This window comes from Lichtheimia ornata (assembly GCF_029851405.1).
Source record: "Lichtheimia ornata isolate CBS 291.66 chromosome Unknown scaffold00011, whole genome shotgun sequence".
NCBI classification, from domain to species: Eukaryota; Fungi; Mucoromycota; class Mucoromycetes; order Mucorales; family Lichtheimiaceae; genus Lichtheimia; species Lichtheimia ornata.
In genome coordinates, this window is record NW_026695331.1 from 339852 (window position 1) to 351750 (window position 11899).

The window sequence follows — 11899 nt, forward strand, 5'->3', positions numbered from 1 at the left end:
AAGAGTCAACCTTTTTGTGGCAGGTTTGCCGATAGGAACATGGAAGAGAGCAGTAATGAGCTCATGAAAAAGCCAAAGTGGGTTTTAAGTATGCTTTATTTAACAGCACGAAGCTAAGACTTTTGAATTTACACAAGCTATCTGGGAAGGAACAACAAAGGGGAGGACAAGTTATGATAATGACATGTATGCTCTTTGCTTGACACTATAAAACCATGAAAGTACACGATGCCGTGCCTGAGCAATATTAATCTTAGTTCTGGTACAAGCGCTGATTTGTGGGGAACGAAAAAGAACGCAAGTTGAGAACTTTTGTGAGAGAGGAGGACACTTTTGGGGATACGAGAAAAAGTTCAAAAGGGCACATTACAGGCTGCGGGTAACACCCAGGTGCAGCGAACGTGATCGAGTCGAATACACAGCGCATCTTACTATGTAGAGGATGGTGGTTAATGGTGGGATCTGCTCGCTGACAGGCTTTTCCGTTGCGCAGTAATGTGAGGGTGGTATTCGGGTAGTGGGGGTAAAGAGAAAGAGCGAGAGGGACTTTCTAACAGTAAAGAAAAGTAAAAAAAAGAGGGAAGGAAAGGGTACTCTTGATAAATCGCAGCAGTATCCTTTTTGACGATAACTTGCCCATATCCATAATATGAAGTCATACTTTTCAACCCACGCACCCTCATACGCTTTCATCACGTACACATGCTCCTTCTCACTTTTATATTATTTTCTTTCACTTTCAAACCACCATCCACTACTCGTCACGTGAATCCTTTCGAGCAACCGTTTCTTTCGTTTGTCACGTGACTCGTCTCACTCAAAGTGTCATTTGTTTCAGCCAAGTCGCGAAGGGTAACTCAGCTTCCACTGCCCCTCAGCAAACTCTACACCTATGTGTGTGAGCTGTTGTCTCAATACAATTACCAGCGAATGGCAGCAAAAGAAATAGGCTGAGGGTTGTATGAAAAGTTGTCTACCTAAACCGCTTGTTGATTTGATTGATGGCTATTTGGTCCTTTCATGCTGCGCACGACTTTTCCACCTCCTTCTTCTTTCATACTTTCGCGATGAGGCAAGTCCATGGCGTGTAAACAGCCTTCTTGTAACTCTTCTACACAATAATGAAGGTGTGTAAAGGTATGTCTATGACAATAAGGGTTCCATATCGCATTTGCATGGAGGAGAAGGTCGAGCTGCATAAACCAATTTGTATATGTAAAAAGATACGTATACATGTTGATGGGTCACGCATCCTGAAACTCAATGGAGGGATCTCTTCACTTTTTCTCTTCTCAAGCTCATCCTACTTCCCACTCCTCCTTATTGTATCACAAAAGCCATGTACTTCTTGCATGACTGATAACCGAGCCACCTTTATTATTCCATCTTCGAAGCAATAGTATGTAATCCACAAGCTAGCAACCTCCAACAAGCGTGTAATAGATAAACAATGCTTTGTTTCATCTAGTTATCTTGCTACTGTACATTGCCACCACCATCGTCGTAGTCGTCCTCCGTCACCATTCGTACTCGTACTCGTCACCAGTCGTCAATCTCATCCGTCACACCAACATCCAAAAACACACAAGTTGAAAAGAATGGGATCTTGCAGGCTTCCTATTGAATCTCGTTGCCGTCATCATTGTCATTGTTGTAGATGGGGTGATCATCGTAATTGTCATTGTTGTGAATGTGGTAATCATCGTAATCGTCGTCTCTACAAATAAGAATGCAGGCAAATTAGACCATCTGGTACCAGAACGATGACGATTTCATATACCTTACGCGATCCTCTCTAAGGAAGAAAGCAAATCAGAAGGATCTCACAAACCAAATCACCACCATACGAGCAACGTCGGGCGATCCCTTGTTCTTGAGAAAGCACTGCACGAATCACGCAAGGTCAGTTCGATCCATGACAAGGAAGGACTCACTTACGTAGAGTCCAGGCTCATAGGTGTCCTCATTCATCCTCTCCCAAAGAAAGAATGATCCCCAATCCTTCCAATCATTTTCCCACCTCATGAAAAGAAATCCTCAAAGAGAAAGAACGAGCCTATCACGAGAAGAGCGTGTTGGTTCAACACATTCACGGCCGAGCCATTGCAAATCCCCTTTTACCTCAACACGGTGACCATGCTCTTCCAAAGATCCATCGTCATCGACCCATCAACTCAAACGCAGGCCTATAGAGCCCTGGGCGCGTTCCAAAAAGCTTTTCCAGCACACTTGGCTAATGCAGAGCGACGCAGCGGCCACTTGATACAGGCTGGGACTTGAGCCCAAAGAGATGATGATGATGCGCCAAGTCGCATTACCTGACCAAAGAAACCTATTCAATTCATTGTTAGCACACACACACAATGAACACCCTTTTCATTGTTTGTTTCATTGTACTTGTCTTTTCCATATACACAAAGACCCGTTGTTGTTGGTTACTGGAAACCGAAAACCATGGTGTAGTATAGTTGAGCCGAAACAAAACGCCAAACCAGCCAACGTCTTGAAACTAAACTTGCTCTCTATACAAGCTGACGCGTCAATGGAACCAATTCGGCTGCAACATTGGACTCTGAATGTACCTGTTGACACCAAGCGTAGAGCGGGAATAGCAACGAGCAAAAGGAAGCAATAATATCGCCATGGCAACCACCAACCACCGACCACGCTCATTCCTCAGCACTTGGACACACTCACTCCCTGATAATGCATGTTCAGAACTACATTAACACCTCACAGCCAACAAGAGCACTCTTCTATAATACATTACCTTGATCGAGATGTCGTGAATGGAATAAGGAAAGGTGGGAGAAAAAGAGAAGCGTTGTCTCAAGTCGTGGAGCTGCTGTCCCCCAAGTTTAAATCCCCTACTGCTATTACACTGAGGCCACTCATCAATTACCCTATACACACCATCCACCCATCGTCATCATCACCCTCACGATAGACAATAGGTACACGTAAATAAAATAAATGATCCTCACGTATAGCAAAAGGGTGTGTGCCATTTTACACTTTACATGATAATGATGATCCAACAACAGCCATTACCTTACTACCAAGGTTAGCTCGAATCATGAAAGTTAAATGATGGGCATGCTGGGCTGGAGAAAGACAATCGTTCGTATGCATTGGATTGGACAACAAAGGTGCAATGGGAGGACTAGGTTATTAGCTGGCATTTTGAACTTTTCCTAAATAGTGTACAAGTATCATGCATCGCCTGTGCTGAATGACTCAAGTTACACAAACACGCCCTCTGCATCTTTTGCTCTATTAGAGCATCTCCAATGGACTGGGAGCTAAGTTTGGTGTAACAACCTCGGTGCTATCATAGGATGGCCATAAAAATGCCAAATTTCACAATGGTTAGGCTCTATATCTGAGTTGATCAAATAAATCAAACCTTGTACAACACGCCAACTCTTTTCACTCTTTCTCTTTCTTATTATGTTTACTCGTCGTATACTTGAATTGCTCTATGAAGATGATGAGGAACTCGAACGCCTTGAACATATTCGCCATATCAATGAATTGCTCGACTCTGAAACGATTCCAGTACGTGGTGGATCACATCCTGGTAGAAGGTATATCTACCGGAACCATCAGTTTTTGCACATGAGTGCTTAGTGCGAGATTACTTTGCTCCCGAGCCTGTTTACACCGAACAGCACTTTCGTAGACGCTTCAGAATGTCCAAGCGGTTATTCTTATACATAGTCCGAAGAGATGAAAAAAGGTCGATACACTTTTCACTCAGCGCTATGATGCTGCTATGAAGCCTGGTTTGTCCCCTTTGGTGAGGGCTACTGCTGTCATGCGTCAATTGGCATACGGTATTGGTGCAGATACTGCTGATGAGTATCTTCCAGTGGCGGAGAGCACCGCTTTAAGGTCATTGATCAAGTTTTGTGAAAACTTAAATACCATCTTCGGTGACAAATACTTGCGACAACCCAACCAACATGACGTCCAGCAGTTGCTCTACTCCAGAAAATGCAACAGGGGATTTCCTGGAATGCTTGGCTCCATTGACTGTATGCATTGGCAATGGGACAATTGCCCTGTTGCTTGGCATGGTGCTTACACAGGTCGCTCAAAGCATGCAAGCACAGTTCTAGAAGCTGTTGCTTCTTATGACTTGTGGATCTGGCATGCCAGTATTGGCCACCCAGGATCTTTGAACGATCTCAACATCCTTCATAGATCAAATCTCTTCAACAACATTGCTTCAGGTGAAAACCGTAATCATTTAATGCTTCTAATACCCGATCTTTAACAACATTGCATTAGGCAACGCACCTTCGGCAACGTATACCATCAATGGCCGCGAATACCATATGGGCTACTATCTTGCTGATGGAATTTACCCTGATTGGGCCACCATGATGAAAAGTTTTATCGTCCAGCTGGTAGAAAGCAAGAGGTAAGTCTACATGGCATACGTTTATCTATACCATCAGCCTGATCAATGATTGGAAACTTATGTACTTAGCACTACAACAAGATGCAAGAAGGTGCTCGCAAGGATGTGGAGCGTGCTGGAGTGCTCCAAAAGTAATTTCTCATCGTTCGCAATCCTTTACGGCTTTCAAAGCATCGAGACGTGATCAATGTTATGCGAGGGGATGCATCATCCTCCATAACATGATTATTGAAGACGAACGTGCTGAACCTGTTGAAGATCTGGAAGAAGATCATGTACCACTGCTTTCGATCGATAGAAATCCGGTTACCCTTGGAAGTATAGTAGACGGTGGGAAGAAATCAAGGATCGAAGTGCCCATTTACAGCTGAGACATGATTTAATCGAGCATGCTGGCAATGCTATGGCAATAACAACGTTTAAACGATTGAGTTACATTGTTTTAAATCACTTTATCACACCTTATGGCTACTATCAAGCTCTTCGACTATTGTGTATCGAACCCAGCATCACCATCACCATTGCCACCATCACCATTCGATACGGACGGAGACTGTACTTGCTTCTTCATATATGCGTCCAAGACTTGCTGTTGGCGCATCATAAAATACTGCTTGGCGATAGGATTCATGGTCGGTATCTTTTGACATAATCTCAAGCTCGCATGCTTCTTGGGCGACTTCAAGCTTTTTGGCGTGCAATTTTTGAAAGTTCCTGTTGCACTTCGAGCAGCTCGTCAGCTTTTCTTTTTGTTGGCATGCTCTTCAGCTTGCTTGGCCTTTGCCTTCTTGTTTCCCGTTGGCCTCACTTCATCTGCGACCGACTCGACAACTGCTGGCTGCGTTTTTTGTATATATCGAGTGCTGAACTTCTGGCATTCTTTGAGATACTCATAGCAATGCATGAACTGAAACTCCTTTCCTGGTTTTCCAGCTGCTGCTGTGCTCTCACGGAATAGTTGACGGGCAGCATTGATCTATAATTGTGAATAATAAGATAAGTACCATCATTGGCATCAGCATTGTTTGTAATACCTCATCAGCCCCATTGCATCCACTGCGACCTTTAGCCGCCTCAACGAAGCCGATCGCTTTGAGACTTCGTACTGGATAACTTTCCACCGTGCTTCCAATGATTCAACCGAACGTACAGGACTACGATTATCAACAATCAAGCGCCAATGGTCATGAACAGACTTCCAAAGCCAGTTCTGTTTTTGGCCGGTACCAATGGCAGGATTTTCGGAAATATGGACCCAGGCTTGACATAGAGAGACTTCCTCGTTAAGTGACCAGGTCCTGACCTCTTCCTCTAAATCTTGATCTTGATGAGGCAGAAGATGATGGATCATTTTCAGCAGGTGAGGAAGGGCTATCCATTGACATCAAAAACGATGATCGAGAAAGGGTAGGTTCAGGGTGAGATGAGAAAGGGTAAGTAGTAGATTCAGGGTTGCTGCCAGACATAATAAAAGAGAAGTTTAAGAGTCAAGGTTCACTTCACAGACACAATGCATATATATATATTGAATTATAACCCATTTGTGTTATGGTTAAAAGAAGATAACGTAATGCTTAGAAAGTGTTGATATGGTTAAAGGAGATAGCATAAAAGATGTGACGCGGTATTTACACGGTTTAGTCGGCGCCGTCTATTTTACACGGTTTAGCAGAAATTTTTGACTCGCCGTGTAAATTGACTCTGCTCTTGACTCCACCATTGGGGATCAGACCGTGTAAAATCGGTCAATTTGGCACTTAGCTCCACCATTGGAGATGCTCTTATAGTCATACTACTTTACATTAAAAAAAACCACTTCTCATATAGCATTACCCTTACAGCATATGTAAAACATAAAGGTGCCTGTATCTCCAAACTTTAAAATCAAACGTGGGCTCTTTAATAGATCAACGTGCTCGTCGGGGTCAAAGGAATCTTGTGTCAAAGTATGAAGTTCATCGTGGGCAATCCCAGATTTCGCGTTGTCGCTACCAGCCAAACTGGATCCGGGGCTCAACCTCTTTCGACGACGACCAAAAAAATATTTTGGGCTGTTTGCGACATTGAACGTGAAACTTTCACACAAGGTGCTGTTATTGAAAGCCGAGCCCATTGCTCTAATAAAAACCCCCACGTTTCATTGTAAAGTTTGGAGATACAAACACCTTTATGTTGTAAGTGTGATGCTATATGAAGAGTTGTCTTTGTTCATTTTGTCAAGTAGGTGGACCCTGGCAGAGCAAAAGATGCAGAGGATGGTGTTGTGTAACACAGCTACGTTTGCATGAATGAAAGGGTCAATGTATAAATAGTTTATGGATCGTCTAGGAACAGACATGTATTGCTAGCTAACGGCCACTTTTATCCGATATAATTGTTGCGAGATCCACTGCATGGGAACGATGCTCCTGCTCTAGACATTCCGTTTCATGATTAAAGTAGGTTGATCCGAGCTGATTTGACTGAGCAGCGGTCAAGAAGAGAGATTACATCACTCTGGACATAAAGCACGCTCGATGTAGCTCAACCGATGTAATCTTGTGTGAGCGTAACTCAACCAAATCAGCTCGGGTCAACCTGGCAGCCATGGAAATGGATGTCTGGAGCAGGCATCGTCCACCTACAATAGAATGCACAAAGAAGTTGGGAATGCACAAAAGTGGCTATTAGCTGCCAATGTATGACGCAAAAGTACTGAGGTTACGTACCTATCATGCATTGTCCCTGAAGTCCTGACTTTTAGCTGAGTTACCCAAGAGGGTCATTCTGCATCTTTGGCTCTCCAGGAGTCCACCTACTTGACAATGAACAAAGACCACTTCTCATATAGCATCACGCTTACAAACATAAAGGTACTTATATCTCGAACTTTACAATGAAACGTGGGGTTTTTGAGATAAACGTGGGCGCTCGGCGCGATCGGCTGCACCTTGTGTGAAAGTTTTCACGTTCAATAACAAACAGCCCAAAAAATATTTTTTTGGTCGTCGTCGAAAATTTTGCCCCAGATCAATTTGGTAGCGACAACGCGAAAATCTGGGATTTACTTGATGAGCTCTGCTGACACAAACTTTGACCCCATTTTGGCCGGTGATGCCGGTTTGATTTTAAAGTTTGGAGATACAGGCACCTTTATGTTTTACATATGCTGTAAGGGTAATTCTATATGAGAAGTGGTTTTTTTTAATGTAAAGTAGTATGACTATAATAGAGCAAAAGATGCAGAGGGCGTGTTTGTGTAACTTGAGTCATTCAGCACAGGCGATGCATGATACTTGTACACTATTTAGGAAAAGTTCAAAATGCCAGCTAATAACCTAGTCCTCCCATTGCACCTTTGTTGTCCAATCCAATGCATACGAACGATTGTCTTTCTCCAGCCCAGCATGCCCATCATTTAACTTTCTTGATCCGAGGGGATTTGACTGAACAACGCTCAAACACAGAAACATCATCCAATATCAGAAGAATCAAATTGGTAAGTTATTTGTAAACTGCCACTTGATAGCCCATTCCTCCCATTCACCTTTTTTACTCAATCTGCTGCATACGAATGCTTCGCCTGCTCCAGCACATCATCTCCATCCTTCAACTTTCTTGATCCAAGGTGATTTGACTGAAAAACGCTCAAACACAAAACATCATCCAAAATCAGAGCAATCAAACTGATTGATTATTTGTAAACTGCCAGCCCATTCCTCCCATCCACCATTGTTGCCGAAACTAATGGATGTGAACGATTCTCCTTCTCCAGCCCATCTCCACTATCATTCAACTTTCTTGATCCGAGAGGATTTGACTGAGTTAGGCTCAAACAAAGAAACATCATCCAAGCATCAGCGCAACCTACTCTTGATTTCCACTCCTTTCACTCCCGGCTTCTTCCCTCTTCGTCCTCATTCTCAACTGTTGACCCATTCAAGTACAATTACCACCTGCGAACGATTGTCCTACTTCAATCCATCATGTCAATGCTACAGTTGTCTTGGTACGATTGGCTTTGACTGAATGGGCAAGTCCATGGCGTGTGCACCCCCACCACAACACCCACGTCTCTCAACACTTCACCATCTCTTGTACAATCCTCTGCCACAACCAACGTCCCAGCAGTTACCATTAGCAACGTCTTTACTCCATGGACTCAAAACAGCGGTATCTACTTGCAGCAACTTGTCATACAGCCTTTTCACGTGAACAGCATATGGATATTGTATACAAGCAGCTTTCTTTTCGCATAGCAACTTGGATACATGAATATGGACGTTACTTTGATATGTTGGATGGGAAGGATCTCGATATGTCGCGTGGAAAAAACACCTGTTTCCTCCTATGTGTTCTACTTTGGTGTTGTATCCATGTGCTTGACGGATTGGGGATCTACGAAGACGCGTTACTTTTGGCAGTATGGATGAGGATCATGGTCGCTGGTATCAGTCACCACACGATGGTTGGTTTTCGTCTCCTTTTTCTGGATCTGATACGTACGCTCTCTCTCTCTCTATTGAAACGTTGCACGTCGGTGATGGCCCATTCATCAGCCTTACAAAGAGTACCGTTGGATGTTAAGGATGACACGGTTAAAGGATAGCATCATTTTTGTTTAGTAAGAATAATAGTAGTAGTGGTGTACAAGGTATATACATATGCGACATTATAGCAGCAGATCTTTCTACGAGTACATGAATAATAAAAGGGATGTTGTCAATGAACGTAACGAAAATCGGGATGCTATCAATGCATGCAAAAATTAGTTTTCAATGTATACATACATAATCCTCCCAAGGAGCATGATCACTTACTGCATCGCCAAGATGTTCGCCCTGGCATGCCTTTTGGTATTCTTCAGGTGATAGTCGATCACGTCGCTTGTTGATGTATTTAAGGATATACTTTAGGGCGATACACATGATAGAGACAGCAGCACAGGTACCCAAACACACTGCATGTCCACGCACGTAATGAGGAGCATCGTCATCTTGATATATGGTGGATGCCAAGGCACCACTGATATTACCAATGTTGGAAATCATAGCAACACCTACAGCACGTTTTGTATGACCACCTATACATCCTGAACCCCATGCAGCTCGTGGCGCCAGCTGTGCAAATGATCCAATGGTGGCAAGAATAGTACCAACATAAAGGCCAGCAATACCCTTGTCCTTTAGCACAATGAGCAATAGATAGCCAATGACACCAATGAATGAAGCAAATGCAGAGTGCCATCCACGTTCAAACATCCGATCGGCGTTTAATGCAACAATGATGCATATCACAAAAGCTGCAATGGGTGGTGAGTTATATATGCATCCATTCCACTTTAAAGTATCCCGTGACTTACCAACAGCATAAGGTGGTACGGTCATGGCTTGTGCATTGATACTGGAAAATCCCATGTCCTTGACAATTTGGGGCATAAACATCGAGATGGAGAACATGGGTATCAAACCACCAAGATTCATCAGGGCAAAATAATTGATCTTCCAATCTACAATGCCATCCCAACATTCCTTCCACGAAAATTTGGTATCGGTGGCAGGGCCTGCATCCACTTCAAGTCGTTTTACGGCAATTTCACGTTCGCGGGATGAAAGAACTTTTGCATAGGTTAGTGGATATGGCGTCATCCAAACCCTATTCACGATGTCACTTACAGCTAGCAGTGGCAGGTCCATCAGCCAAGACAAAGTAGCTCGTAATTGCTAGGATCAATGGAGGTATGCCTTCAATGATAAAAATCCATTGCCATCCATTCAATCCTTGCAGTCCTTTCATATGCATAATGCCATAGGCCAAAACTCCGCCAAAAGCCTAAATGAAAAAGAAGGATCATCAATGTAAACAGCTTTTCCTTGATACATCATGTTTATCATTTCCTTACTCCTGCCAATGTTGAACTTCCAAAATAAAAGGCAATCCTTGTAGTCAATTCACGTCGAGTGTACCAGGTTGATAGATACCACCAAATTCCCTTCATTCCACAAACAAGAATAACTCTATAGTGTGAGAAAAAAGCCAACCAACCAACACCACATGATCCATTCACCTACGGGATAAAGGCCTGACTCGGCCGCTCCGAGAAAAAATCGTGCAACCATTAGCTCTCTTCCACTTTTGGCAGCCGCCATGGCCATCATAATGACACCCCACACTCCCATGATGATGGGAATCCATATACGTGCACCAAGTCGCTTCAATGCCAAATTGGATGGGATTTCGAATACGATCTACATGCATCCATGCGATATATAAGTAACAAGGTAGATGTGTTGTACTCTGTATAGATAGGTATACATTACATAGGCAACAAAGAAAATCGACAATGACCAGCCGTATTCGTATTCAGTCATGTTGGTGTCTTCCATCAAGCCAGCAATCTTTGCGTTTCCTATGTACATGGATCAGTATCTAGCAGGAGTAAATCCCATGGATCCTCTAATCTTTACCAATATTGACACGATCCAAGAACGATACCAAGTAAAGGAGCGATACATAAGGCACGATCCTCAAATCAAGTTTCCATAGCAACCGTCGTAGCTCTTTTTGATCGGGCGGTGTCCATTCGTGATGCATGGCAACGCCTGCATTGCCATCATCTATATGCTTTACGGATACAACGTGGCTGGTGGCCTTATCTGAATTGGTGTTAACTTCCGAGGAAGATGAAGATGAGCCGTTTTTTCGGGCTCTCGTAATGTAGTCTTCAAGGCCCATAAAAAATTTAAGGGAAGGAGAATAAAAGAAAAGAGAGAGTGTACGTGTGTGTGAGAATGTGGATCAATCCAAGTCTTTTAAAGAAGCGGTTGTCGTATGGATGATTATGTATTGTCAGAGCTATGTACGTCGTCCCTGTGCATTATCACTGGGTTGTGTAACAATGATTCTGTCGGCTTGTCTCAATTTGTTATCATGTTCCCACAAGCACGATCTGCCGTGGGCGTGATACAAGATCTCTCACGCTTTCATTTCCAGATAGGGGTGCACATACGCTGTCCCTAAAGCATCTGTGCGTGATGCACATGATGGTATTGTTTGGAAAACTTTGGATGCATAAAAATGATGTAACCTTTACTTGCTGGCAGCTGCCGTCAAAATCCAAGTTTTGTGTCAAAGTACTGTGTTGTTGTGGTAACCGACTAGGTAGGTGCATGTGCAACAAGCGGCTCCAAAAAAACCTAAAAAGAAACTCAACGCACCAATCCAAATGATAGTTCATTGTTATGGTGCAGTGATGATAAGAGGTTTTCCAACCAATTGAAAGCAAAGTGCATTACAAATGAACCGAGATATACATATGGTTTTAATCAATGACGAGATGTGGGGATAAGCGAGATGATATGCTACAATAAAAGAAAGAATGGGATAAGGAAGAGAGATGCAACAAGATACAACAATGGGAGTGGGGTTGGGAAAAAAGGATGAGCTATGAGCGTGTGTGAGTAGTGTCGGTGTTGAAGGTTATGGATAAATGAG

At 43.2% G+C, this 11899-nt stretch overlaps 3 protein-coding genes across 3 annotated transcripts; 1 reads left to right on the forward strand and 2 right to left on the reverse strand.

The window, feature by feature from the left end:
* Positions 1–3450: 3450 nt before the first annotated feature.
* O0I10_003454 (uncharacterized protein) lies at positions 3451–4121 on the forward strand (the record flags this gene model as incomplete). The annotated part of the gene is made up of 3 exons (XM_058483525.1): positions 3451–3558; positions 3761–3894; positions 3980–4121. 3 exons carry the CDS (start codon positions 3451–3453, stop codon positions 4119–4121), a joined length of 384 nt encoding a protein of 127 aa, XP_058345724.1.
* A 792-nt stretch (positions 4122–4913) lies between these two features.
* O0I10_003455 (uncharacterized protein) lies at positions 4914–5892 on the reverse strand (the record flags this gene model as incomplete). Its single annotated transcript, XM_058483526.1, has 4 exons — positions 4914–5140; positions 5251–5402; positions 5461–5686; positions 5730–5892. The coding sequence occupies 4 exons, from the start codon at positions 5890–5892 to the stop codon at positions 4914–4916; spliced, it is 768 nt and encodes a 255-aa protein (XP_058345725.1).
* A 3235-nt stretch (positions 5893–9127) lies between these two features.
* On the reverse strand, positions 9128–11140 carry O0I10_003456 (uncharacterized protein; the record flags this gene model as incomplete). The annotated part of the gene is made up of 8 exons (XM_058483527.1): positions 9128–9154; positions 9226–9707; positions 9768–10022; positions 10081–10237; positions 10308–10397; positions 10477–10653; positions 10726–10814; positions 10873–11140. The coding sequence occupies 8 exons, from the start codon at positions 11138–11140 to the stop codon at positions 9128–9130; spliced, it is 1545 nt and encodes a 514-aa protein (XP_058345726.1).
* Positions 11141–11899: the final 759 nt, after the last annotated feature.